We start from the raw sequence: 27,830 nt of genomic DNA, 5'->3' as shown, positions 1-27,830 counted from the left end.
AACATTGACCCATGCTGGGGTTGTCAGTGTCCGGCCAAAACACATCGATTCTAAATCATCTCAGAACGCTTCTTTATGGAGTAATTAAAGACTAAACAAAGGGAAAAAATCGCCACTTTTATCGCCAATTTTAATCCGTTTTTATTTGTTTAGTAAACAGACAATGCAGTTTCAGTTTTTGTTTTCTGAAAAAGTTTGGTTTGTTTAAATTCCAGTTAATTAAACTGATTGACAACTCTAGTTTTCATCACCAATAATAAGCTTAACGGTTACAACACCTCTGAGGGAACAAACACAAAAGCAGAGAGTGTAATGTGCACTGTTTTATTGAAAGTGTACATGACATGAACGACGTCACAGTGTTAGTAACAACCACTCCTCATGCTAAATGTTACACGTGTGGGAATGTCATCTGCAGCTCTATATCGTCAGTAAACATCATAGAAAAAATGATGCCAACAAATAAAGCATTTCTCTCGAGTAAACAATAGAAAATTATATCTACATCTGTTTATATAAAAAGAATAAATTAGATCTGTTTCAGAGCGCAAGTGATCAGGACGACAGTCTCAAGTTAGATATGCCAGTATGTAAGACGTTCTGGTCCACACACCAGTTCCAGCATCTTTAGTCACCTGATCAGTAAAGCGTGTGGACAGGTCTTCGCTCAGGAGGTGGAGACGCAGTAGCAGCCGTGTGTGGGAGACCCTCAGCTCCGTCCAAGGCCCGTCCCGACGCAGTGTGGATGAGGTAATAACCAAAACTTGCAGCAGAGAAGAGGGCTGCGGCGAAAATAAAGGCACCTTGGACCAATGATGCATCACACAGAACAAGAGCGCGTCTGTCTCGCAGGGAAGAACAGCATGGAGCTGAGGAAATGCTCTTCACTGTCAGCAGGCTCCGCCAGTGATCAGCTGCCACTCACTCGTCCTCTGAGCAACGCCTTGATTCTGCTGCTGGTTTCACAGCTCGTCTCCCAGGAGGCACCGAGCAGCTGCCCACAGTGACTCAGGTCAGGAGGTGGAGGAGCATTTCCAGAGCGTTTCACCTTCCCACGTGTGCAGAAGAACCTCACAGACTTGAAGGGACCACTGGTGTGTTTCTGGTGTCCTCAGAGGGCAGGCGCCTGACGGGACCCTGCTTCAGACATGATTTAAGACTTGATGTGAACAGACTCTTTCAGTGGAGGTGTGTGTGACTGGAACATCTCTGGTCCCTTCAAAGCTCTGAGTTGTGATGGAGGCGTGGCCGAGCTCGCACAATCAGTCAAGTTGCTCTCCATGAGACAACAGTGGCAGTGCAGGGACCTCCTCAGACGCTGGAGCAGCAGAGGGGTCCGTCCGCAGGTCACATGGGAGCTCACTTGGGCACCAGGCCCCGGGGCTGCGGGTACAGAGGCGGGGCTGGACTCGAGAGGCCGTACGGTGACGTGGGCGTGCTGGACTTCTTCCCAGTCCTCGGGCGACTGAGAGGCAAACTTCGGTAAGCAACACGGACCACGGCTGAGCTCAGCTGCCCGACTCACCTGGACTTTGGCTTCTTCAGACCGCTGCTGGCGCCGGTGGGCGGGGTCACGCCCAGACTGCTGCGGAACCCCGAGGCGTCCACCTGGATCTCATCCTCATCCCTCAGGGCGTCCTCTAGAGCGGCTGCCACCGTGGGGGCAATAACCGGCTCCTGGTACTCAGTGGTGGTCCGGACTGGCAGGTCCATGTCCATCATCAGGATGTTCTCCGCCTGCCGCCACACCACAGCCTCAACTACTCAGTCCTGAGAGACGGCATCGCAGCCTGCTTCCTCACCTTGTATCTGACGTCCGGCCTGGTCATCATGGCCACTCGGGCGTGGTGACTGAGAGGCCTCCTGTAGCCCACGGCAGAGAGCGGCCGGCTCATCATCTGATGGTCACTGCCACACACAGACCAGCTTCAGTGATAGACACAGAACACGAGCAGTAAAACACGAAGGTCACACCAGATCCAGCTACAGAAATGGTTCCACTGCTGCACTGATCACATGACTGCGCCACAGATCCTTACTCTTCCATGCGAGTGATGGGCCTCATCTTCCAGTAGTCGTCCTCCTCATCCAAATACGCCCGCTGCACGATCTTGTTCTTCTCTTTAAGCGGGATGAAATTCTCGATGATCAGCTGCCTGCAACATGTGTCACATGAGATCCAGCTGCGCAGCCGCGTGGCGGGACGAGTGAGTCTTACTTGAGTTTCTGGTCGCGGTTGAGCTCGTCCAGAGTCTGTTCCAGCTCCTGCCGCTTGTTGATGTGCGCCTCCTGGATGTCGTGGATTTCTGCCTTCACCGCCTGCAGCTTGGCAAACATCTGGAGGACAAACACGAGCAGGACACCACCCGCAGAGCTCAGCTGAGATTGTTGGCGGAACAAACACCGGGGTTTGACATGTATACAATACCTTTTTCAGTTTCTTGCTCTTGATGTCTACTTCCTGCTGCAGGGAACTGTAGGTCTCCTTCAGCTCCAAAGTCTCCTCATCCCTGCTTTCAACCTGCTGCTGCATCTCACGCTCCCGCCGTTTCTGGGGGAAGAAATGAAGAGCCCACTCAAGCAATGTGCCTCTTCACTGAGACACACTGAGCAACATTTCTCAGACACTTTGGCAGGAACATCCAGTCATCTCAGTACCTGCTCAGCGATCTCCTGCCTCCTCAGCTCCAGCATTTTCTGCTGCTCGTTGGTGTGATCCACGATGTTCTTCCCTCCCACCAACAGCTTGCTCTCCATGGCCTGTAGGAGACAGGACAGATCAAGCAAACTTGCATTTGTCCAGAGAACCTGAGTGAAGAGTGAAGTCAGTGACCTCCACTTTGGCAGCCAGCATCTCTCCAGCCTCTCTTTCCCTCCTCAGATCCTCCATCTTCCTCTCCTTCTCTCTGAGCAGTCTGAACTTCTCCTCAGCCACCAGGCTGTGGTCCTCCATGATGGCTCTCCGCTCCCTCTCAAGTTTCTCCTCATGCTGTCTCCAGTAGTCGTCCTTGTCCTCACCCTCGACCTCATCGTCCTCCGTCTCCGCGTCCTCCAGGTCGTCGCCGTCACTCCCCTCGCCGCCCCTCCGCTTCTGCCGCCTCCTCTTCTTCTTCACCGAGCGCTTCTGCAGCTGAGCCTTCAGCCTGGCGATCTCCTCCTGGAACTCCCGGAGCAGAGCTTCCTTGGGGTCTTCGTTGATGCGAGGTTTGTTCTTGATATTCTTCGCTCTGTTGGAGTAGCGCAGCGTGGTGATGGTCTCCTCCACGTTGTACGACGCCGGCCCGATGTTGGCCACCATGACAGTGCGGGCATTTCCTCCCAGAGAGTCCTGCAGCAGGCGGGTGAGTTTCGAGTCCCTGTACGGAATGTGGCTGCTTCTCCCATCAGCTAGAGCGGAGATGACATTCCCCAGGGCGGAAAGCGAGAGGTTGATCTTGGTGGCTTCCTTGAGTCTCTCCCCCTGAGCTCCGGTCTTGGTCTGCCGCTCACTACCAGCCAGATCCACCAGGTTCAGCTTACCCACTCGAATGTGGTTCTCCCCATCCATGCCAAGCTCACTGCACTCCACAGTGATGACAAAGATGGCGTGCGAGCGGGAGCTGTGCTCGTTCATGTTGGTGGCACCCACAGATCGATTCTGGTTGCCAACATTCATGACGTGCTCGATCTCCCGCACGCTCTTGGTGACAAAAGATGAAAGGTCTTTGACATACACTCCTGTGTCGGGCTTCTCCCTGAGCTCCAGGCGACATGACTGGTCTTTGGAGAGCAAGTCTCTGATCTCCTCCTGATAGATCTCCAGATACGATGCTCGCACCAGGTACTGCTGATTTTGGGAGCGAGAAATGTGAGTGAAGATGTGCTCAAAGGAGTTGGGGATCACGCCTCTCCTCTCGGGGTCATTTCTCACCCCCTCCATGGTGTAGGTCTTCCCTGTACCCGTCTGTCCATAAGCAAAGATGGTCCCGTTAAACCCCAGGAGAACGGAATCCACCAGAGGCCTGAAGGTTTCATCATACAGATCTAACTGTTTAGAGTTCCAGTCATAAACCGAGTCAAAGGTGAAGACCTTGGGAACGTCTCCCGACGAAGCCTCCCTGGGGTTCCGGACGATTATTTGTCCTAATTTGACGTCGACAGAGACGACCCTCTCGTAGTTGGCAGCCTTCTCTTTCTCGTTCATGGGGCGGCATCGCACCACCACCTTCACCGACTCGGCGCTCCTGCTTTTGGACATGGTGGCGAGGTGAATCCACACGTCCAAGAGGAACTTCAGGAGCAATTAGCTGGTCTGGAAGCCCACATCAGAACCTTCAAAAATACGATGGAATATGACAAAACAGGAAGTAAAAATACAATAATAAATGGTGACGCCAAAATTGCTACAGCTATACTAAAGGACAACAAGCTTCACATACAAATACAGTGGTACCTCGATTCTCGACCACAATCCGTTCCAGACGGCCGTTCGAGAAGTGATTTGTTCGAAATCTGAATCGATTTTTCCCATTACAATGAATGGAAAAAGAAATGATGCGTTCCAAGCCTTAAAATAGTCTTTTGTAGGAGTGAATGTAGAGTGTCTGCTGCAGGTGGCTGTTCCTCTATGTGTGTGGCCCCTGCATGTGGGAGGGGTTGCCGAGTGAGTGACGTCTCTCCAGAAGTGAAGAGGTGCCCGGTGCGTGTCCAGCTCTGAATGTGCGCTTCTGTGCAGTTTGGCTGTGACAAAGTCATAAACCAAGTCACGCTCTGTCCCAGACTCGCCTCATCCCTGTCCCAGCTCCAGCCCACAACAGGACATCAAACCCTGCACCTCCCCTGTGACACTCTACCACGGTCCAGTGCGGAGACAGGAAAGGTTTTACACCTCAGTATGAAGAAAAAACAGTCAGTAAATGTAGCTAACGGGACACGTCTGCATACAGAGGCTGCGTTATACACAATAACAAAGCGTATTGTGGGTCAGCTGATCGGTCCACGCACGTTATGTTTTTTTCTGGCTTATTTCGGGGGCGTTCGAGTTCTGGATTTTCGTTAGAAATCCGAAACAAAAAAAAAAATTGTTTGTTGACAAAGAATTCCGGGACGTTTGAAAACTGAGGTACCACTGTACATACATCTGAGGGCTAATATATTTCTATGTACTAAAACTAATTCTCATCTGAAAAACAAATATTCTGAGTATAATACACCAGATTCCTGGCAATGCACACCCCTAATATGGACGGTGCAGTGCCCCACATGCAAGAAATATACACATTTAAATTGAAGAACTGTGTGAAAATACAGCAACGTGCATTGACTGTAGGGGCATTAATCTGCAACATATGGAGTAAGCCTGGTCTGACAGCTTCTCATGAATTGATGTTGACAGCAAAAATGTTTCTAAAATTCAGTTTCAGGGGATCATGGCTCGATAGTTTCAGAAACATAACACTAACACTCAAGGCTTCACCTTCTTATACATGAATGTATCATGACACAAGCTGTCACTCAGACGTGTGGGAACACGAACCATTCAGTGGATCAGACAAGCAGACAAACCGGGCTTCTAGTCCAAAAACATTGGCTTTTAAGGTCCCAGGGTAGAATAACATTAGTTCAGCCGTTAAAGAAATATTTCGTTTCACTACTCGTTTGTCACAATGAAACGAATTTAATCTGCTGTTGGTGGGATTCTGAGGACATTTCGAGATCGAACTCGTGACGAGTAAAAGACCACGAAAAAAGACACGATAAAAAGTCACGTATCACACGTACACTTTAAGTGCGTCACTCCTAAGCACCATTTAATACACTTGAAATTAAAGTAGCGACCGTGTTGGGCTGCTACATTGATGTACGTGTGTGTGTGTGTAGTGACGCAAATGGTTCTGCAGTAGCAGTGACAGCCACTTTCAAATGTTTAAAACTCCCATTAGATGACTTTGTCGACGAATGTTGGTAGACAGGTGATAAAGTGTCGAGTCATCTTGGCGACGCTGGCTAATACAGACTGAATCCCAGGAGCGAGTGCTCAGACCCGGCCTAGCAACCACAAACACACCGGTCACCGAGGCTGCAAACAGACGGCCACTTACGACAGGGCCGTGAACGCGCTGAAATAGAACGTTTCAAGTCAGGCGACTCGGAAAAAACAGTACAATTTTGGCGGCGTTACCTTCGGAAGAGGGCAGTTAATCCTGAAGTCACAGTTAGCCGCAGCTCATCGCTGCTATGGAAGCGGGTTGCCAGACTCGGTTAATCGATCCTCCGAAATAAGTCAGTATATCCGGAAATGTTTGTTAATAAAACGTTCGTGGATGTAGAAACTACGATAAAATAAACAGGAAACATATTTGCCTAACTCAACGAAACAGATTGACATAATTCAAATGAAACACGATTGTACGGCGCTGTTATCTGGCAACCCGATGAACAAGCTTTTTCACGTCACGCAGCGCGTCAGCTGATTGAACCACACGCTCAAATAAACAGGAGTGTTTTCGCAGTTTTATTAGCAAGAGTAAAAACGTACACTGTAAATCTCGATTACATCTCGGTTGTGCAAATCATTTCTTAACAGTGGCTACACAGCTTAACACTTGTGTCTATTAACCAGGAATCCTTCTGGTGTTGGTGGAATTGGAAGAGAAGAAATGAGTGGTTTGGTCTGAAACAACTCTTCACTTCAACACCTGATGTGGCGCAGTCCATGGGCACGACAAAACATCTCCAATCTGACTAAACCTCAGTGTCTTTCAGCTTCTAACTGTCCTTCTGATGCTAGTCCAGTGTGTGGGACGCAAGTGGGATCCTAAGACACTCAGAGTTCTTCTTTGGGATTGGACTGACCCGGCTGGTCCATGCCAAAAAAGGAGGACGGTCGCCCGTGGACGTCTCGCTCTCTCTTAACAAAGGCAGAAAAGGAAGAGACACAGTTGCCTATGAAGTGATCTGCTTGTCCTAAGATGTACAGGTCCACTTGGGCAGAATCGGGCTGAAGACTCACGACTTTAACCTGCGACGGTACAAAAAGATACACAACCAGTCGATTAGAATTGAACTGCAGTTTGTGGCAAACAAAATACGGTTCACGTAATAAGTCAAAAATAAACATTGTTCTGTGGAGATAAACAACTATATCTGTTGTTTATCTCCACATCTGTTGGCTAAAAATGACTGCAGTTGATGTAAACACTGATCTTTATACTTCATTTAATTGACTACCTTTCCCTTGAAGAGTTTCTCAAGGTCCCTACTGTGGGACTCTGAGTCTGTGGCGATGTAGACAGAGCGGGCAGAGGTCTTGGTCACCCACAGCTTCACAGCCCTGCGGATTTCCTGCAGGTTCGGGAGGCACATGTTCATGGTGAGAGGAAGAGCAGACTGGCGATTGTAGCCCACACACTGGGGCGAGGCCATGAAGTGGGAGCCCGTGTCACCACTCTCCAACAGCTTACAGGCATTTTGCTGTTGGAAAGGAAGGAATTGCTGGTCACATGACTTGGGTTTGTTTTCGTTCAGCAGTCACAGAATTCAATGGAGGGTGGCTGTTGAATTGATGCACACGTCCAAGCAGTTGTTGCCAAAAAAAAAAGCATCAATAATCCCCATTGAACTGCACACGCATTTCAGACTCAGAATCAGAATAGAATTTATTGCCATGGTCAGTGGGGGTTCCACCAACTAGGAAAGTGCTTTGAAATAAAGTTCTGTTAATAAATAAAATAAAATAAAATAAAATAAAATAACTAAGGCTGATCACAAATTTAACAGTCTGATGGCTGAGGGGAAGATGCATGTTGCATGAAAGCCACATGCAGATAGCACGGCCAACTCACCCAGTCAATGCCGATCCGCAGGTGAATCCCAACATAGGGTCTTGTCAGCTTCGAGTTGATGTGCTTGTTCCCCTCCTCCACCATCTTGTCTGACCACACAATGAATCGCTGCAAGGCAACATGCTCCTCCAAAACTGGAAACTGGGCCGGTGCACCAGGCAGAGCCAGGACCGGGTGCTCCGATGCAGGAAACCTGTCAATAAATGTCAATAAATATCGATGACTCCAGTCACTTCTGACAGGCCTGGACCATAACGTTCAGCTTGAGGATATAACAACTTACTTCCTGAGCCACTGAGTCTGATGATAACCACTGAAGGAGATTCCACCAAACAACACTGACTTGTCAAATTCAACACCGACATAGTCCCAGAATGGTCCAAATGGGTTTCCATCCTGAAATTAGAGCCCATTTTAAATAACGCAAACTAATGTTGAGACAACTCACGGCCACGAGAGGGCAGTGTTAAGCATTCACAGGCAAACAAAAACAAAAATATCACTCCAAACAAATCCTCTGAATAATGTGTTGGTATTTGTTGACAGACATTTTATATTCAAATCCAGACATGACTTATTAAATTACACCGTGTTTACAGAGATCCATAAAATATGGCTCACCTTCATGGGGCAGGACTTCTTGTCCGGACTTCTCTGAGCCGCCGTCTCAAAGCAGTAGGCATTTCTCAGTCCAGCCGGCCAGTGCTTTGGAGCAAGCTTCTGCATGAAGTCCTCCAGACTGAGCACTCGGTGGAAGGCAGACAGGGCATCCAGCTGGAAGAACTCGCTGTAGGGGACATGCACCTAAAACAGGAACTTTCCTTTCTTACCATGAACAATATACTGTTCGACAGACACGTTTTTAATGGAGATGAAATCACTCACGTTGGTGTACGGTGGGGAATGATGACGGTACACAATCCATGGTGGAACTGCAAGAGTTCTGTTCAACATTTTTGCAAAAGCCAAGGACCCGAGGAAGTGGTCTGCCTGATTGCCAAAGCGACCTTGAAAAACAGCACAGAAATTGCCGGTAAAACACTGTCAACCACCACTCTAAATACGAGTACGTTTTCTTTCTTGCTGTTTCAACAATCCTTCAAACATCAAGATTTGCTCAATTTTATAACCAAAACACTGGCTAAAATAAAATCACATGATACCAGCCCTGTAAAAAAGAAGACAATAATAACGACAATATGCCATATTTTCAAGGATCAATATTAACATGTTCTAATAACAACTGAAATATCACATCGTCATCCGATTTAGTTATGCCAACGCCGGTGCTGTGCTCGAGTCTGACAGAAGTTTATCTTGGAGAGTGACACAAGCATGTCCAGAGCTAGTTACCCATGCACGGACAGTACAGCACGTAGCCGTTCGCATCCCACTGCACTTCCTCTGCGGCCGCCCAGCAGCTCCGAGAGATCAACGAGTAAAGAACAAGTGTGTATGTAAGAGTGTGCAAGACTTTATGTTTAACCGCCATTGTCATGACTGACGTCACACTCGGCTTAGTCTTCTTCTTCTCGTCAGTTTTGTCGCATACCGCCACCTACTGCGCGGGAGTGTAACGACGCGCAAATGAAAACGTACTCGAGTTAAGTAAATCTAAATTTTCTATTTATTCCCGTATTTAAATATTTGATACGTCATTTACCAATTGTCAGTGTTATTGCTTGAATAATTGGGTAATTTCTCGCTATTCATTTTATTTTTCATTTCCTCCTTGTAGAGGCTGTTTATGTTAAAGTTTAGTTTTATTTGTGCTAATATGGAAACAGATTTACAACCATGTAGATGTGATCAAAAACAAGCCCTGAGTTGATTCCTCACTGACTTTATTAGCAGCAGTAAAATGCACAACTCATTAAAATCGAAAAGAAAAAAAAACCTCACACAGAAGCGAATCATTCTGACTGACACTTGATGTGAAGTGCAAAAAAACAGGTCGTGATCAGTTACATTCAGCAGAGAATCACATACTATCAGTGATGGAACGATGCGCTTCACCAGACCTGGTCGCTGTGGTTACTGGTCTGTTCCGCATATCAAAGCAGGAAAACAACACACAACTTTGCACAATGTTGTCTTCAAGTTAGAGCGCGTGGTTAGTTGTGCGTGACTGATCCTGACAAGCGCCTGAACGGAGGAGAAGCTTCTGGTGCGGCAGATCCCTCCCTGCTGCTGGTGCAACCTCACACAAAACATCAGCCACTGCAGAGTACAAAAACATCCAACAGATTTTTACACCCGCAAGTCTCACATGTATATAAAGATGGATCAGGTGGTGTGACCCAGCTACAGCCCTGGAAATAAATATAGTCTCACCCTCAACTGGAATTCATGATTGGCTGAATGAGTGAGACAATACCGTTGATTCTATTTTATATTTTCAAGGGGTTTGGTTAAACCTTTTTTGATCAGCAAGTTCACTGCAAAACGGGTGAAATAAAACCTACACACTGTATCCAGGTAATAAATAATAAATGAGCAGTTTTTGGGAGTGTTTTCTGGTCCATGATTTCTGGTTTCTTCTCTAGTCAGACTTCCACCACATTCTAAAGCAAGATGCAAGCCACCCACCACCACATTTGAAAGAAAAACCTACAACTGCATGTTCATGACCAGACTTACTAACGGAGGAGGGGCAAGAAAATGACACTCACTTGTGTTTACTCATCTGACCTGGCGGCCTTAGACAGACCAGATCACCATCACTGCTTTAGATGCGAGTGAATGACAGATAGTGGTCCTTGACCGCTGACATCACATCAGCCACACGCACAGGAGTCAGAGATAAAGAAAACGAAGCACAGTCTCCATCTTTACACAGGGTCCAGACTTCAGCTGGTCCAATTTGGCACAGTAGGGAGCAGAGAGTCTGGTGGAAAAGTGACACGCGATAATGCCCCGAGAAGAGGAGGAGGAAACAAAAGTTCATCCACTGAACAAAAAGTTCTGTACAAACCACTTCAAGTCTCAGAGGAGGAATAAACTGAGCACACGGTGATCATGTACACAGGACTGTCATGCGAACTGGGTTATGATCCAGCTGATCTATGTGGAGAGGGAGTCCATGTGAGCACACGGCCCTCGGGATACACATGCAGGGTTTCTGGTGACCGGGGCTCCGTGTGAAGTGATTGGTCCAAACAGACGTCCCCCTGAAGGCAGAGCGAACTTTTGGGCGATTGACGTCAGCACAGCATCGAAAAAATGGAACTGGAATCTTCGACTTCGGGGGTCCCCAAAACTGTATTTCAAGTCCCTTTGTTGGACAGTCTAGGCCTTTGGCTGGAGATGCATCAGCAACTATTCTAAAGGGAAACCTTCTCCCTGGTGTCCCGTCCCTGTTACCGGATCAAAGAGATATGGAAGGTCTAGGTGAAGGCCGGGAGTAAACAAAAAACAGCTGTAGGAGGTTGCAGCTCCTGGACCAGTCAGTTTCCAGGAATGGATCATGTGATGTAGGGGAGGAGCCAGCAGAGAACGGGGTGGGGAAACGGGTGGGTTGGTCCTTACTTCTCTCTGTAGTAGAGCAGGTACATCTTGAGGGGCTCAGGCAGCGGCAGGTTTAGTATCCGCTCCCTCAGGATGTTGATGACCGGCTGGGGTCGCAGCAGCTCACCGGTCTCTCTTTCCTCCTCCTCATCCTCCTCATCTTCCTCCTGCTGCTCCTCCTCTTCATCCTCCTCCTCCACAGTCTCGTCCTCCTCCATCACCACCCTGCCCAGCCTCCTGCTGCCCTTCACCTGCCGCCGCGCCTCCCTCTCCACCACCACCGCCTCCTCCTCCTCCTCCCCCCCTCCCTGGTTGTTGTTGCCGTCAGGGTGGGCGGGGTTATTGCTTGACACCACCTGACGCGTGGCCAGCACCAGGGCGTTGCAATGGCGCCGGTGCACGCGGCGGCGTTTAAAGCGAGGCCCGTACTTGTGCAGGCCGGCCACTGCCAGCCCGCGGCCCACGCTGAAGGACGACCCGCGGCCTCGTGATTGGCTGTCGGCCCCCTCTGGGGTCACCCGCAGAGTGTGCCGGATGCAGATGCGGGCCAACTCCTGGAGGCTCCGCACCTCAAACTTGGCTGAAGGAGAAACAGCAAGAGGATGAATTACAAAGTGACTGGAGTGTTTCTTGTCATCGAGCAGGACTCACGCAAGGGGGTGGTCTTGGGGCGGCCATTGCTGTTGACTTTGGGCAGCACCAGAGGAGCGAAAGAGACTGAGATGATCTTTTTGGTCTCCCAGCTGTTGGCTGCGGTGCGAGTGATCTTGGTCAGCTGAGGGGCAAAACACCACCCAGTCAGGAGCAGAGCCAAACACACATTCAAACTTCTTCAAATTTCTTCACCACAGACCTTCTCCTCCAGAGGCATCACCAGGATGCCCCCCACCTTCAGCAGGTTCTTCATGTAGTCCTCGTGGTCTCTCTGCACCCCAGCCCCGCAGTAGACCCGATCATACTGGCGGCTCTCCGGGGGGATCTCCAGGCAGTTCCCCACTACGAAGCAAGGCTCGCAGAACTCGAACCTGCCGACACAGAGAAGCCATAGGACACACACTCGCAGGGTCAGCACGTGAGAGCCACCTACTTATCGAAGCTGTCGCTTGTTTTGATGAAGGAATCAAGCTTCTTGTAGGCGTAATCGATCACATCAGGGTGCAACTCAATCCCATGGTTCACTCCCAGCGGCCCTGGAAAACACACATGATGAGAACATGAGCTTCTGAACTTAAATGTAGGGATGGGCGCTATGGACAAAAAAAAGTTGTCACAATAAATGTTCTAATATCGGCAATAACGATAATTATCACGAAAAATCCATGTTCATTCTCTTCCATGTGTTGGACACTACAGTCTCTCTTCAAACTGTTTCATGATGAAACGTATTAGTGGAGTTTGTCTCCAACATCATCATTTGTTTATGTTTAAATAGAATAGTGAACCAAGTGTAGAGATGAGAAATTCAATGTTTCACGTCTCTGGTAGAAGCCGCTGGTGTCTGACAGGCTGCTCTGCCAGCTTTATTTAGGGGTTAAACTGAGCCGTCTGTCTGCTGTATCTCATGTCTCTGAACAGTTGACTTGAACTATGGAGCAGTCTGGACACATGTCCTAGATGATGTTGAAGAAATATTAGAAATCAGGTGAAGAAATGATCATTTAGTCTTATTCTATTCGCCAAATCATGATACAAACTGTCAGTCCTCTGTCTTGTGTGATGAAAAACCTTTTCACAATTCTTCACTCTTTTATTTGCCTTATTGAAGATTTCACTCATACGTTGACACTTTAGAATTTGCTGACGGTCCCTAACTGATGGCAGCTCGTAGCATTAGCGCTGCCTGTGAGAGTGAGTCCGCGATCGGTGAAGCCGAGTGGGGATGCGGAAGAGGACGCCGCCGCCAATATCCACCTATTTTCACCAGCGCAGTGGGAGACCTGCATGTGTTGATGTGAACCGAGTCAAATGAGCACGTCAGAGAACCTATGAGGACCACTCCATCTCATCAAATAAACAGGGATCCAGAGACTCAGAGTCGACCAGTGTCATAATCAAAGGTTCCCTGGATTAAAATTAAGTTTCAAACCACGATGGAGAACCCAAGTCCACCACACTCTCACACGCTGGTGTCAAACAAAGCGGAGTTGGAGAGCGCAGCGCGCCATCACGGTCTCGTCATGTTCACGTGTGCTGGTCCAATGCAGTGAGTGTGTCACGTGTTTATTGAATTTATGGTGAGATGCAGAATTGTCATCGTAGAGATTGTGTTTGGCGGTATATTGTGTACGTTATCGACAAACCCCATTGAAATGTAATGATTCTCTTATCGAATATGAAAATCAAATCCGCATTTATTTACAATATCTAAGTTTTAATGAAGACTTGTAAGACAGAGCCTAGTGTTTTGTGTGCAAAACTGTGTCTTCACTCACGGCCTTGTGTAATGGAGCGTGATGGGGAGTGCTGACAGAATACGTGTGCGGTCTACAGCCCACAGCTCACACAGAACTTAGAAGTGAGTGTTGAGTGAGTGAATCCTCCTCTGTCAGGAAGAGAGCCAGCCACCTACCTAGAATGAGGCCCACCATGGTGCTGAGGTACCCAGTCCCACTGCCCAAATTCAGGAAGGACAATCCAGGATGCAGATCCAGAGCCTCCATCACCTCGGAGTAGATACAAGGAGCAGACAGGTGGATGTTCCCGTGCCTCCACGCCAGGTCCTGTGATCGACAGCATCTTATCAGCCTGTGCTGGGCCACCCTTCCTCACCGACCTGCGGTGGACCTCAGCCCACCTTGTAGGCATTATCCCGGTACTCATCCAGGTAATAGTCGGCACGGTCGATGGCCCTGAACGCTCGCTCCACCAGGTCAGAGCGGATGTAGTACGCCTCCTTCAGATTGTCGATGAGGTCATCGTTGTCCTCACCGGCGCTAACAGCTCCACCCATGACGACCAGAGGTTCTGAAACCATCAGTCACACACAACCAATACTTCAATCCAGTCACAGGACAAGCAACGTGTCAGTGAGGACTCAGTGGCCGGTGCAAAAGCAACAGGTTTGCTTCATGATTCATACCATCACTTTTGCTTGGACTGAGAGCCACACACTGAAGAGTCAGCAATTAGCCTCAATGGGAGGAAACCAGAGTGTGCGGAGGACATCTGAGCACAGACAGGGAGAACCCAGGTCCAGTTAACTCCCGACCGCCTTGCTGTGAGGCAGCTGGACCAATCGTACTTCTCTGACTCAAAATTAAATTAATGAATTAAATGGTCTGACTTATGAGTTAAAAATCCCTATCATATTAACACATGACTTCAAGCTCATTTTATGAAAACCAAGAGCTTTACATGAACAACCTTCAATCCACAAATCGCCATTAAAAAGCTAAAAATCTGATTTCTCAATGGTGTGTCATTTTGAACACTAGGTGTCACCAGCGAGTCCTGCTCGCACACTTCCTTGAAGAAGCAAATGAATTTAAAAATTGCTTTCGAGCGTCCAACATGAGGGACACAGAGAACTCTCACTCTTCACCATGGTGTCACACGTGAGGCTTATTTGGAGAGTTAAGACCAACAGACAGTTGATTTTAAAGTTAAACACCATTCACTTTGATGGAACTTGAATTTGTGACCGGCCCGTCGCCTGACTGATCCTGAAGGTGTCACGGTGTAAGGTGGCAACAGCCACACACTGGAGATCACAGGACGCACATGAATGTGACTCCAGGACAAATGGTGTCATTCATTTGAATGTGACTCAACCTCCAGCCTTCAACGCCACCGTGTGAACTCACCAAGTTTATCAATACTTATCTGCCATTTTGACTCACTAACTAGACCTGACTGGGATCAACCGATCCACAGCCGCACGTGTTGCGTCATGACTTTAGATCAAAGGCTGGCGTTTCTTTTTCCAGGAAGTAATGTAAACCACTGGGCTATGAACAAGACAGGCCTTGCAACTGGCAAATGACACAATTATACATACATATTCATAATGTCTCTTGGGGCTCCACATGCCTTGCATTTTCCCACCAAATATGTTTTCTGCTTTTTAAAGGGAATTAAAGGGAATTGTAGTTTGTTTCTTCAAACAGTCAATGAGTTTAAACACAGTTAAAACTACGGTCGTGTTTCAACTGCACCACACGGGGGCGTTGTGGCCCCATTTCTTTTGCATACTATTTGGTTTAGTAGGCCAGTAGGCTGCCTACTTCCTGTATTAGCAAGTCAGAATTAATTTGTCGGTTTGGGCTCTCAATATTGTTCGAAACTGAAACGTTTTCGTCGCAGGGTTTGCACAACTGCGAAAGTGGCGAGTCGAATTCTCAGCTACACGACGCGGACGGTGACGACCAGCGCGTTTGCACATGGAGGTTATTAATCTGCGTGAAACAGTGTATTAAGAGCGGCCCCGGACGAACACGCAGTCGCCGCGAACCGCACACACGAAGCACTGACTCGTTTCTAACGCTGTCACACACGCACAAGGTCGACACCAACCGGAAAACCAGCAACCATTCCTCGCAACAACACAGAGGAAGAATCGAAAGCAGCCTGACAACAGCTACGGACAAACGTAACCATCCGCGGGCCCGCAGACCAAAGTGTTCGCCTGTTAAACTTGTACCTTCAAACGTCGAGTGGCGCACTCGGCCTCGCTGAAATTCTTGCCTTCTTGGTTGTTGTTGGAGGATCCAGTCAGAAACACATCTCTGCTGGATGTAAACATTCGGCCATCTGACGCGATGACGTCACGGGCAAGCACGTACAGAGCATGGCCTACTTTCCGCAGGAGCCGAGCAAAACTTCTGAATATGTGCGTCTATTATCACCGAATTTCAGGAGTTACTCTGTGTTATGTCAGCCTTATTCTTTGTGGTTCAGATTTGAAGTATTTTTCACTTTCACTATACAACTTGTTTTATCGCTTTTTTATTCGCTTTTATTAGCTTCATCTGTCTTCTTGGATTTATGGTCGAATATTTCACAAAAACAGTTTTATTTTCGTTATTTTATTTCAGTTATTACGTCGGGTCACCATCATTGTCGATAGGGGTCATGAAAATGTCAGCAATAACACATTCTCAAACGTGCCTTGCGAGAGTTATGATACTCCTTGACAGGACTTGAATGCTGACGTGTCCTTTCCAGTCCATTTTCAGAGACGAATTAAAAGTTGGGTTGTGTGTTGATCGACTCAAAGAGTCATGTAATGACATGCAGCGAAGGTGGCAAAGAAGCTAGTGCAGGAAAAGGAGTTCCATTCAAAATGAAACCATGTCTTGCTGCTGGTTTTGACTCAGCAACTGAGCAGTGACAACACAGCACAGTTCCTTTACAGTTTAACACTGAAGTCTTGTGACTAAAGAGTTCAAGCTTGAAACCTAAGACGGATTAGCCTGCTAACACCCGCAGCTCCACTTGCCTATGCATTCATTGAAACCAAGGTGCGGTGCTAGAAGTTGCCAAGTCCTGGTCCTGAGAATCAGAATAGAATTTATTGCCATGGTCAGTGGGGGTTCCACCAACTAGGAAAGTGCTTTGAAATAAAGTGCTGTTAATAAAATAAAATAAAATAAACAACAAAGGCTGATCACAAATTCAACAGTCTGATGGCTGAGGGGAAGAAGCTGTTCCTGTGACGGGAGGTTCTGGTCTGGATGGACCGTAGCCTCCTGCCAGAGGGAAGCGGAACAAACAGTCCATGTCCAGGATGAGAAGGGTCGGCTCTGATCCGACCTGCACGTCTCTGGGTCCTGGAGACATACAGGTCCTGAAGAGGTGGCAGGTTGCAACCGATCACCTTCTGAGCAGAAAGTACGATGCGCTGCAGTCTGCTCTTGTCCCTGGAGGTGAAGCTGTTATACCAGACAGTGATGGAGGAGGTGAGGATGGACTGGATGACGGCTGTGTAGAACTCCACCAGCAACTTCGTCGGCAGTCGTCGTTTTTGTAGCTGCCTCAGGAAGAACATTCTCTGCTGGGCCTTCCTGATGAGGGACCTGATGGTTGGCTCCCATTTGAGGTCCTCAGTGATGGTGGTTCCCGGGAAGCAGAAGGAGTCTACAGAACAATGGAAATGGGTAAACCAGCCAACATGAGAGGGAATGGAGGTCGAGATGGATGTCACCAGGCACCAGTAGATGTTAGGATGTGCTCAGGAACTGTGCTGATAATAGAGAGAAGATGATGGAGCTTCAACACCCACCTACTTTTTACAATAGAAACTGGTACATTTTAGCACCTTAAAGTCTCTCGCTGGCCTGAAGCTCTCACACTTTAAAATAAACATCCCAGAGTTAAAAAAAGAAAGAAACTACAACGGCCCGAATGGCAGCAATAAAAAGAGTTTGAAAACAGCACACTCCGAGAAAGGTACATGCGCCGTCTAGCGGTCAATATAGGCATTGCAGAAAAAAGGCAAAATGATTAAAGTCAAATAATCGTCAACAAGACTAGAAAACTTCCACCACTCCCTCTCTTGCGTTCAGGGACACATCCAGAGCGTTTCTGTTCCTTTATTTAAGGTCCAAATGTTTCGAGTGATGTGGCTGAACTGAAACATTTTCTTGGACTTAATTGGCCGCAGTGAATATGCAATAAGACGCAGATTCATAATTGAACACTAGAGGTCAGTGCTACGCCGCTCACAAGATAAAAGACGCACCTAAGCCCCCCATTTTGTTTGTTTGTATCCGGCAGTGGTCAACGCTCAAGTCAGGCAGCTGTCACGTGACACACGGAGCATGAGGCCATCTTAGTTCTATTTGAATAAAACATTAAAATAAAACGGTGAACAAAAACGTTTGACATGGAAACATTTATGCAATCGTTGGTGTGCTGTGGTTCTTTTTATTTGCAGTCAAATAGAGAATTTTTTCATTCACTCAGGCCAAACGTTTCACATCACCACGTCCGTGGTGTTCGTCACACCAGGGTTGGAAACCATGGATCTGGACCATGGATCCAGTTTCCTGGAGCCCCTTCCATGAAGATTGAAGCGCGTGTGAGAGCGCTGCACTGCCGCCTGCTGGTGACACCCACATACAGCAGGAGATTCACTCCAAATTATTACTGACGAGAGAATTCATTCGGAGATGATGATGATAATCCGGCAGTAATGCTTGTACTCAGATTATCTGAGCATGAAAAATTATAGGAGCAACTACAAACAGCACTGCATGAACCAGAGTTCTTGGTTCAGAATCAGAATAGAATTTATTGCCAGGGTCAGTGGGGGTCCCACCAACTTGGAAAGTGCTTTGAAATAAAGTGCTGTTAATAAATAAATATAAAATAAAATAACAAAGGCTGACCACTGATGTCTGAGTACTTGTAGGTCAGTGGTTCCAATGCAACAGGGTGCAGTTCACACTCATACTGTGACTGTCATTTACGGTCCACTTTCAACAGTATTTCTCTTTGTGAACCCTGGAATATGGTTTGGGATGATCTCAATATTAATGTAGCTTCTTCATTTTCAGATCCTGAGAACACTGGAGAGTCGACAGGCAACATGGGAAAAGCAGATCACATCATCTCCCCCCGACCAACTAATGTTTACACAACCGCTGCTCATGTTGGACACCATCAAAGATCCACAGACACACACACACACACACACACTCATACACACACAGACAGACTCGGCGGTCCTCGTCTATGATTCTTTATTAGTGTTTTTCATAGAGAACATTTAAAATGGTTCATACTCCCACAATAACTGACACCACTTCTCTGCTTTATAACACTGACACAGGAACAGGGGAACATGTACACAAGTACACAAACACACAATCACAAAATTCAGCCCAAACTACAGTGTTTTACTTCCTGAAAACCTTAAATAATCATAATAATTGGAAAAAAAACAACAGAGACCCCCGAGGACACACAGCCAAGGCCTGTCCCACTTTACAAAAGGGTGCAGTAGCAAAGGAAGGGCCACCTCTACAAAAGTAACAAAAATGACCATACAATCTATCTTGTGGAAGTGCTTGTCATATTGGAAGTTTTTTTTTCATTTTTCAAATGTCTAGAAAATCAGCAGTATAAATAGCTTGTCTCAGTAAAAATGTGCTAGTAGGACAACCCTTGGCTGTGGATTTTTTTGTCTTTTTAAATACAGTTTTCAGTAATACAACAACTATAACACTGTTTCTTTTATCTTCATACACATATGTACAGAGACTTCCACTGGTTTTTGAAATAATGCCCTGCACACCGATGCATTATCTCGGGATGATGGTGGTGGTCTGAACTCCTTCACAGAAACCGTCCACGCAGTTTGTACCTGAATTAACAGAATGGTCGCTAACAAACAAAGACAGTCTTGTACATTTGTTTTTCTCGACAGGTCGTTCCCTCGCTCCCCCTCTACAAGTGAGACAGGTTTGTAAACATCCCATATCTTGAAATGAGTGGAGTGGAGAAAGGCACACATGATAAGACCACACAGCTTGGAGACTACAGCATCGTGGGGCTATGGATGTGGGGGGCGGGGAGGGATGAGGGGGTGGGTTTTGGTTTTTGCTGGGTTTGATGCAAAGTGCCATCAAACCTGACATTTCTTTCCTGTCACTCACATTTGAACCATGATTCCAGTGCACCCCCCACCACCACCACCCCCCTCCCACCAGTCTGGGCCGACTTCCCTGAAAGTGACATCATGTCAAATTAATTTTCGTTCCAAGGTTTTTAGTGAATCGGAGAAAAAAAAAAAAGAAGCCCTGACTAGTTTCAAAAGAATGTCACTGGATGTAAAGACTCGCCCGCGTGGGCGCGCAAACAAGTTGTGCTGCTTTCAAAACATCGGACATTTTTCCTTTTTTTTTTTCCTTCCTAAATGCTATGTTTTTTCATGAACTCGCTCGGATTCATTTACATACCTCAGTGGACAATTTCATCAAGCAGTTTAAAAGGGGTCATGCCATATCAAATAAGTTAGGAGGCGATTCACAGTCTTAACACTCTCGGCTAGAATTCTCGTGCATTTTAAGAGCGAAAGAAAAATGCTACTTTGTTAAGCAAATGCATCCAAACTATTCCGGAGGAGAGGTTACACAAAACAAGGGGAAGGAGGAGGGGGGTTTAAAGTCATAAAAGCTTCGACATTCTTTAGAGTTATGGACACATATTTATGCAACAAACGCCTCCTCCTAAACAAGGGGGAGCTAGCGTTGCCCGGCAAATCAATTTCCCACTCCCACACACTCATCTCAACACACACGAGGCCTCGACCAGCCGCTGCTATCGCCCCTGGACTCAGCTGACGCGCTGACCTATGGCATCGCTCTGCTCGGCGTGAGCAGCGGTCACCTGAGAACCAAACTTCCTGTCAATCTCTTTTGGTTGATTCTTATTTTGGGAACGCTTCCTCGTTTTTGAGCTCTGACACAAGCTACACTCGCCGCTAAGTGGACGGTAACAAAAGGGCGCTCGCTATTGCCTCCTAGCTTCTATTGGATTCTTACAAGTAAAGACTCAAATGCTGGTATTTCTCGACGGCTGTTCAAAAAGTGCACACAGGAGTTTCATTCTACATTGGCTAAAAGCACATGGACACATGCCTTGGACATCATGGGTTACACACTGAACGCCACAGTAGCTGGAACAGATCACTCAAAGGCAGGTAGCACCGGCGTCGCCTGCCCAGAAACAATACAAACACTGCACCACAGAGCCAAACACTGTGCAGAGCGTTATTCAAAGGCTTCTTTTTTTTCACTGTACATGAACTCACATGACACTTAGGAATAAAGCCAACCATCTAGTTTCAAATGTCTCAGCTGAACAATGACAGATTTCCACTCACTAACCAAACTAAAGTCGGGGAGGGCGGGGAATGTTGAAGAAGGAGGCGTCAGTACGCCCCACGCTGGACTGATCGGTGTGTTTAAAGCCACAGTTGAGAAGGTCTTAGTGATATTAAAGTAGGTGTAACTGCTCCTCATCTACTGATCCAACGAAGAAGAGCCAGTCAACAATTACACTGGAAAAATATATGTATGTTTATATTCATATATATAGAATCTTTAAAATCTATTTATACATCATGTATATATAGTGTACTTATGGCCATGACGGCAGAGAAATAAAGGCATCTGAAACAATCACACCGCGCTGGTCGCCCCGGAACCAGACATTGTTACATTGCAGAAGAAACAGGACAGAAAGTTTTTTTTTTTCTTTTTTTTCTTTGTATTTTTAGTGGCACTTTGTGCATCAAAAAAGTAAAATCTAGAGTAAGGCTACAAGGGTGTGTATGTTTTTTCTGTTTCTCAAGAGGAGGCCATCCTACAGTGCCTGCTTTGCGTGACTCCCAAACACCCATCCCGCTCTGTACCAGCACCACGGTCCTGATAGAAAGTAAGAAAAACATGACCGGTACATTAAGGAGTAGGCGGAGCCACCATCGGCCGCTACAAAGCGCTGAGGAGAGGTAACGTTTATTTCTCAATGTTTGTATGTCGGCTGACGAAAGCGAGCAGGAAATGGGTCAACGAAACAAAACCACGTTTGCTGGACTTTTTTTTTTCTTTTTCTTTGTACAATCAGCTGCTGGTCCGTCTTAGTAATCCAAACAGTGTCTGTTTCGCTTCTTTATTTAAATAATCACCAGCAGATCCTCTCAGACTACTCAAACCCGAGCGTCACATCACCACCACACATAAATAATAAAAATAAATATACAGCCATCAGTTCATTTCTCATTAAATAAATAATAAATACATACTTTCTATTTTTCTTCAGTAGTGGGCTTCTGAATGTAGCAGTGACAGAAACATAAATAATAAGGGAACAAACCAATAAAAAAATATCAAAAAACATGGCAGTTATAAAACATCTTTTTTAAAAAATACTAAAAAAGGTCAATTTTCTATATAGATTATTCAAACACCCAAACATTTGCGTTTGGCTGACCACGGTGAAGATTTTTGTCTTACAAAACAAAGTCAATAAATAGATAAATAAACCTCAATAACATAAATGGCAATAAGTTACACAAATTTAAATAATTCATATATAACAATAAAGTACCACAAAACTAGTTCAGTGAAATGAAGTGCAAATCCTAATAAATACAGTTTGAAGTGTGTGTCTGGTGTGTGCACGACAAAATAAGGAAAGATGGGTTTGTCATCCTCCACTGTTCCTGGATCAGTCTGCGCTCCACTTCCCCACCGCAACACATTCAGCTGTCCTCGTATTGCTGCTTTGTGAGTCTGCGCATGCGTGTGAGTCGGAGGAGCGGTGCGAGCTGGTGGACTCACACACACGTCACATCCTGCTGGTCCGAGCCAGAAGCGGGAGCACAGCGGAGTGCAGCGCACGCCCCGTCCAGGGCGGCGACGACTCGTAAACGTTTGCTAGTAACAAAAGTCTTGGTTACCATCCATGTGACTGGAGGGCGGGAGGCGGGGGGGGTGTCCGCTCCGGCCCCCGCAGCAGCAGCATGGGGTGGATTTGGTCCGGTCACTTTTCATCGAGTGCTCCCTGGGATGTAAAGTTGCTGTTCATTAAATAACCTGAATTCCCTTTTTGTGGTTGTATCCTATTAGAATATCAATGAATGTGTGTGTTGTGTGTGGCTGTGTGTGTGTGTCTACGTGGTCTCAGACTTTGATGCCCTTCACAGCCTTGTTGATGCTCTCCAGCAGAGCCTTGTTCTCTGGGCTCTGGAAGCAGTCCTTGTTGGTGTACATGTCGGTCAGCGCGCTGATGTAGCGATCGAAGTTCTGCTCCGTGATTGGCTCCTGCTGAGGTGCAAACAGTCGCAGCTGAGATGAGCAGGTACAGACTCCCCCTCCTGGACGACAAGACCTTCCCTACTTGTCTGACTTGGGCAGCCTATCGCCCTCTGTCTGCGTGTGCTGGCTGGAACTCACCATGTGCGGCAGGCGGATGTTGGCCAGGCTGTGAATCAGGGCCCGGCTCAGACCGGACAGCTCCATGAACAAGGCCTCGTTCTGCTCCTCAATCATCTTGTTCTCGTGCTCGATGCTCTTCAGGTTCTTCTCCATGGAGGAGATCTAGAGCATAAGCAGAAGCCATGAAATATGGGTTGGTGTTGAAGAGTTGTGTGTGTTTGTGTTTGCAGTGCAAAACCTCAGTAAAAAGTTGGACAGAAAACAGAATGAAGATGTTTAAAAAAGGCGTTTCTTCCATCTCTCTACTGTTGCAACTTGATCTGACTCTCAGTTTGAAATAGGGACCGTCTGAACGTGACCTGAGAGATGCTCCAAGTGTGTACACACACAGACAGTTGCCTCTTGTGAACTGTTTCCTGAGCCATTTGCCTCCATCATGATGGAGCCATGTACCTGGATGAAGGATCGCGGGGACATGCTATTAAAGCCACCCGGAATTAAGGAACACTAATGTGAGACTCCTTCAAAAAGGCCCGGAGATGATGCCGACAATTTGCTGACACCGATGTGAAGTCATGAGAATCGTATAGATTTTATACAGAAGTTTTCTTGAAACATAAATTGAATCGGAGCAATCTCATTCAGTCTCCTTCTTCTTGGTTGTTGTAAGATTCATCAGTGAATATGCTGTAGATGTAGATGTATTGAAACACACTGTCTGAGCGACACACACCTGTGTCTGCAGGTTGACCATGTCGGCCTCCATTTCGTTGTTGGAGTCGCTGAGGTCGTTGATTTCTTTGTTGAGCTGCTTGATGTCCTCGTCATTGTCCAGGACTGCGGAGAACAGTACGAGCAGGTTGAGAGATGCGCAGTGAGTGGGACGCCCACTGCTGGACTGAGGAGTCTCACCGTCACTAGCTCTGAACTTGGTGCTCAGGTAGTCATCACCGGGGAACTTGGCCTTCTTCTTAGCAAACAAAGCTCTGGGGCACCCTGAGAGGCTGCAGACGGGAACAAGCTCTTGTTACTCTGACTCTGTTCCTCTCAACACAAACACCTCGATTCCACTCAAAGTACCTGCGGTGTGTGAGGAAACTGCCGTTGGCATGTCCGGAGCCGTCGCAGCCCGGGGTGGGACAGGTGGGTCCCTCGGTCTTGAAGGCCTTCCAGTTGAAGGGCATGCCGTTAAGGAGACCCTCCTTCTGTCTGCGGGCTGCGAGTGGACATCCGTAGGCGCTACGGTGCGTAGCGTACTTTCCACTGATGTGTCCCAGGCTGTCGCACCCTGGCACCGGGCACCTGCGAAGAGCACAGAGGAGGGAAGTCGGGGACAGGACCGGTTAGCCAAAGGGAATCACTCTGAAGAGAAAGTTGAGAATACGTTGAGATAAACAATGGCATTAGCAGAGCAGGACACCATTTCCACTACCATAGTCAAGCATGCTTTGACATTTACTGTTGATGTGCAAATGTATTTCTGCGCTAGGATGTCAGCAAGCACATTCAGCATCAGTATCTGCAGCTAACTGTTTTGACTCCTGTCTCTCTCGCTGTCTGCCACGTTTACCGTCAGTCTCTAAAAAAGCAAAGGCTTTTCTGAGCAGTACGAACTTTAAAAGCTCGGAGTCCTCCTGGTTGTCCTTGGTAGGAGTTTTAATTCCACTTTTCTTGGCACGGGGGCACCCAGAGAGACTGAAAACAGAAAGTATGGAGTTGATAAAGTCGGGTTTTGAAAGATGGGACAGAACAGGAAGAAGAGATTCACAGAGGCTGTTCAACCAAATTGCAAACCAAATCAACGCCTAGAGTTTCCAAGAAGGTGGAGATGTGTGTGTGTGTGTGTGTCCCTATCTGGCATGATCTGTCACTGGGCCTCTCACTCTGACTCGTGTTTGTTGATGTGTTTCTGGTGTGTGTGTGTGTGTCTGTGCGCAAGAGGGCGTGTCCGTTACCTTCGGTGAGAGGCGTAGTTTCCTGTGATGTGACCTGAGCCATCACATCCTGGAGTGGGGCATCTGCAGGAGGAACAGAGAAGTTAGAGCCGAGAAAGTTAGAGTCCACGGTGTGAATGTGACTCAAGAGCAAATTTGATTTATGAGGTTTCACGCGACTCAAGTGTGAGAGTCGGAAAGGGTGGGACTCCATTTAAAAATAGTCTAAATAATTATCATAAATTTGAGATAACAGCATAATGATCAAAAGTTACATCTGTACAGCTGTAATTGTGCTCCTACTGAAGATCCTCGTCTTTACAATGACCAAAACAGAGTGTCAGTGGAGTTAAGCCAGTGAGAGTGCAGGATGCTGAGCTGGACAGCCAAAGCAGCGTAAGTAATGGTCAGCAGAATAGAGTGTTTGCTGTGCTGGACAATGTCAGTGGCAAGTGAAGCAGTAGTGAAAGGCAGAGTAGAGGTGCAGCGCAGACATACTTGAGTTCAGGGGTGTGGGCCGCCATGAGTGACCGGAGGCTCTTATCAGCGAGAGGACACCCAGACAGACTGAGGGGGAAGCGAGGAGAAACGGAGAGAGAAATCAAGGTAAGGGGAGAAGAAGGGACCAGAGAGAGAGAGAGAGAGACAGAGAGAGAGACGTGAACGAAGGGGAATCCAGATTGCAAGCATCACCAAGGTCATTGAGGAAAAAAAAAAGAGGACAGGAAGTAAATTACTGATGCGTATCAAAGTGACCGTCTTGTGTTACGTTGTTGCCGCCGGCGTGGCAGGATCGGATAAAATATTACGGTCGTTTTCCACAAGCGTGCAAAAGCCAATATGTCCTTCTCCAGTTTGGACAGACATTTCACTTCATCCAGGCCGAAGAGACACTGGATATCTGCGTTTGCTGTAAGGTTCCAGCAAGTACCTGCGATGTGATGCATAGTTTCCGGTGATGTGGCCGCTGCCGTCACAGCCAGGTGTGGGACACCTGAGGGGGGAGACAAACAGTCGCAGCAGTGAGCGAAACAAAAGCCACTTGCTACATCACCGACTGTAATAGCATCTTGCTACATACGAGAGCAGCTCTTTCTTTGCGTCCTTGGGCAAGAACTTGACTTTGAAGCTGGGGGTTGTGACTTCCCCTGGGTACTTCCTTTCCTCCAGACAGTCCTGCATCATGTCGCCGTCCTCTGGGTCGGAGGAGACGTACGACTGGCCAGTGTGTTCCAGCTGCACAACATTCAGAAACAGATATGTAAAAGGAAAAAAAAAAGCTTCACAGACCAGGTTTTCTTTTCGACGGGACAAGCAACGATTTTTAAAAGCAGCATCCTGATGAAAAGAAATCATTGAAGACCCCTTGTAGTTCTTTGGAGAAAGTTCAAAGCAGAGCTGATTTGCATGTGCCAAAGCCGGGATGGTGCAATGCACCTGACACTCCAGCTCTGTTACACAGTGCCATGCTTTAACCCAGCAGCAAGTCACCCAATGCACAAGAACAAATGAATAATAGAGAAGGAAACAGGAAATAAAGCAGCAGGATTAAAGAGGGGTAAACAATGTGTTCAGAAGGCCCCGGGCGCTGGTGGCTTGTTAACCCCGGTGAGTAACGTCCCAGGAAATGTTACATTTTACAGTCTCCCAGCACTGACCTCGTCCACTTCCTCCTCCCTCTGGCGGTTGGGTTTGGTGTAATCCAGCGGACCCTCCCACTCCTCCTGCTTGTAGCCGTGCAGGTTTGGTGACGTCATCCCACTGCTGCCGTGATGCAGCGAGGAGGAGGAGGACGAAGGGTCTGGGGAGCGGACCCCGGGGCTGGTGCCAGACAGACTGCCCTCGTGTTTGATGGGTTTCTTCATGCTCAAGTCCAGAGTGCCGTTCTCATCCACCTCGATATCCATTTCCTGGAGGGAACATTAAAGGAGATGACATTTTGTGGTTTAGATTTTTGTTATTTAACATGCAGTAAGGGTGTGAGTCTGGGCTGATGTTTTTTATATTTACTTTTCTATCATTCTATCCATTTGATCTTAAAACTGGGGCATCCCATCAGACTCAGTGGAGGTTACTAGAAAGCAATCCTCACTGGGTCTCTTATAAAACAGAGATCACAGATACAATCAGCAGACTCCGGTTTCTCCCGGGGCCTGGGAGGCAACTGGAGTTGTCTGCCATTTATAAGCAGTTTTTCCTATTTATTTAGAAGGAAAATAATGTCAAGCTTTCAATCACGGGAGGCATACTTGTCTCACAAATCTTGTGCTTGAGCATTTCTTTCCAACAGTCAGTCAGATTTGGACCAGTGACTCCAGAATGCTTGGGTTAAATCTACCCATATACACCACCACTGAAACAGAATGCATCCTGGAACGGTATTAAACGCGTGAACATTGACTCCTAAAGGGGCTTTGTGATATTTATTCCTCAAATCTGCCTCACATCTGAGCTAAAAAAGCATCGACCGGAGTCAAACAGCAGTGTCACGCCCCATTATGTGTTAGAGTTCAGAACGCCTTCATCACTTAAGCATGTTAGCGGCGATACACTCTGGCTTGGCTTTGCCAGCAGCGCTTCATCTACCCGTGCTCTGTTAGGTTTCTGGCAGGTGAACAGAAACAGAAGGCAGAGTGGAGACGTGCTTTTAAAGCATTCATATAAAGCTGTGTTCGTATGGGCCA

At 47.3% G+C, this 27,830-nt stretch overlaps 4 protein-coding genes across 7 annotated transcripts in view; all 4 read right to left on the bottom strand.

Annotated features, from left to right (window-relative positions):
* Positions 1–291: 291 nt before the first annotated feature.
* kif3b (kinesin family member 3B) lies at positions 292–6,385 on the bottom strand. 2 transcript variants are annotated; one of them, XM_053850227.1, is made up of 9 exons: positions 6,161–6,385; positions 2,834–4,311; positions 2,659–2,760; positions 2,429–2,551; positions 2,219–2,337; positions 2,040–2,156; positions 1,803–1,908; positions 1,526–1,737; positions 292–1,465 (listed from the first exon to the last, which is right to left on the bottom strand). In XM_053850227.1, exons 2-9 carry the CDS (start codon positions 4,235–4,237, stop codon positions 1,360–1,362), a joined length of 2,289 nt encoding a protein of 762 aa, XP_053706202.1. In that variant the 5' UTR covers positions 4,238–4,311; positions 6,161–6,385; the 3' UTR covers positions 292–1,359. The 2 variants fall into 2 exon arrangements, with proteins under 2 accessions (XP_053706202.1, XP_053706203.1); XM_053850228.1 differs by lacking the exon at positions 6,161–6,385 and adding an exon at positions 5,516–6,128.
* A 120-nt stretch (positions 6,386–6,505) lies between these two features.
* pofut1 (protein O-fucosyltransferase 1) lies at positions 6,506–9,323 on the bottom strand. Its single transcript, XM_053849870.1, has 7 exons — positions 9,177–9,323; positions 8,709–8,830; positions 8,445–8,627; positions 8,107–8,219; positions 7,824–8,016; positions 7,210–7,452; positions 6,506–7,000 (listed from the first exon to the last, which is right to left on the bottom strand). Exons 1-7 carry the CDS (start codon positions 9,319–9,321, stop codon positions 6,806–6,808), a joined length of 1,194 nt encoding a protein of 397 aa, XP_053705845.1. The 5' UTR covers positions 9,322–9,323; the 3' UTR covers positions 6,506–6,805.
* Positions 9,324–9,656: 333 nt separating this feature from the next.
* Positions 9,657–16,135, bottom strand: LOC128749078 (protein-L-isoaspartate O-methyltransferase domain-containing protein 2-like). Its single transcript, XM_053848295.1, has 7 exons — positions 15,970–16,135; positions 14,125–14,294; positions 13,900–14,050; positions 12,418–12,520; positions 12,184–12,355; positions 11,982–12,105; positions 9,657–11,910 (listed from the first exon to the last, which is right to left on the bottom strand). The coding sequence occupies exons 2-7, from the start codon at positions 14,278–14,280 to the stop codon at positions 11,348–11,350; spliced, it is 1,269 nt and encodes a 422-aa protein (XP_053704270.1). The 5' UTR covers positions 14,281–14,294; positions 15,970–16,135; the 3' UTR covers positions 9,657–11,347.
* Positions 16,136–18,498: 2,363 nt separating this feature from the next.
* Positions 18,499–27,830, bottom strand: part of myt1b (myelin transcription factor 1b) — a 76,519-nt gene continuing 67,187 nt past the window's right edge. The window contains exons 18-28 of one of the 3 annotated variants that reach the window (XM_053848292.1): positions 26,805–27,056; positions 26,228–26,382; positions 26,078–26,140; positions 25,645–25,713; positions 25,168–25,230; positions 24,827–24,907; positions 24,293–24,514; positions 24,125–24,216; positions 23,946–24,049; positions 23,231–23,374; positions 18,499–23,101 (exon numbers count right to left, since the gene is read on the bottom strand). In XM_053848292.1, coding sequence (XP_053704267.1) covers positions 22,958–23,101; positions 23,231–23,374; positions 23,946–24,049; positions 24,125–24,216; positions 24,293–24,514; positions 24,827–24,907; positions 25,168–25,230; positions 25,645–25,713; positions 26,078–26,140; positions 26,228–26,382; positions 26,805–27,056 — 1,389 coding nt within the window. In that variant the 3' untranslated portion in view covers positions 18,499–22,957. The remainder of the gene's footprint in view (positions 23,102–23,230; positions 23,375–23,945; positions 24,050–24,124; positions 24,217–24,292; positions 24,515–24,826; positions 24,908–25,167; positions 25,231–25,644; positions 25,714–26,077; positions 26,141–26,227; positions 26,383–26,804; positions 27,057–27,830) is intronic. The other 2 variants (XM_053848293.1, XM_053848294.1) reach the window with 2 other exon arrangements.

This window comes from Synchiropus splendidus, chromosome 18 (assembly GCF_027744825.2).
Source record: "Synchiropus splendidus isolate RoL2022-P1 chromosome 18, RoL_Sspl_1.0, whole genome shotgun sequence".
Lineage (NCBI taxonomy): Eukaryota > Metazoa > Chordata > Actinopteri > Syngnathiformes > Callionymidae > Synchiropus > Synchiropus splendidus.
This window is presented reverse-complemented; position numbering and strand designations above follow the sequence as displayed.

Coding starts and splice junctions, on each gene's coding strand:
- LOC128749078 (XM_053848295.1), bottom strand. CDS start 14,280: ATGGGTGGAGCTGTTAGCGCCGGTGAGGACAACGATGACCTCATCGAC. Junction 12,521..13,899: donor CATGGTGGGCCTCATTCTAG/GTAGGTGGCTGG, acceptor TGTGTTTTCCAG/GGCCGCTGGGAGTGAACCAT. Junction 12,106..12,183: donor TGATGCCTCTGGAGGAGAAG/GTCTGTGGTGAA, acceptor TTTGCCCCTCAG/CTGACCAAGATCACTCGCAC.
- pofut1 (XM_053849870.1), bottom strand. CDS start 9,321: ATGACAATGGCGGTTAAACATAAAGTCTTGCACACTCTTACATACACA. Junction 8,831..9,176: donor GCTGTACTGTCCGTGCATGG/GTAACTAGCTCT, acceptor CTGTTTTTCAAG/GTCGCTTTGGCAATCAGGCA. Junction 8,628..8,708: donor ATTCCCCACCGTACACCAAC/GTGAGTGATTTC, acceptor TTCCTGTTTTAG/GTGCATGTCCCCTACAGCGA.
- kif3b (XM_053850227.1), bottom strand. CDS start 4,237: ATGTCCAAAAGCAGGAGCGCCGAGTCGGTGAAGGTGGTGGTGCGATGC. Junction 2,761..2,833: donor TGCTGGCTGCCAAAGTGGAG/GTCACTGACTTC, acceptor TGTCTCCTACAG/GCCATGGAGAGCAAGCTGTT. Junction 1,909..2,039: donor CCCATCACTCGCATGGAAGA/GTAAGGATCTGT, acceptor TGTGTGTGGCAG/TGACCATCAGATGATGAGCC.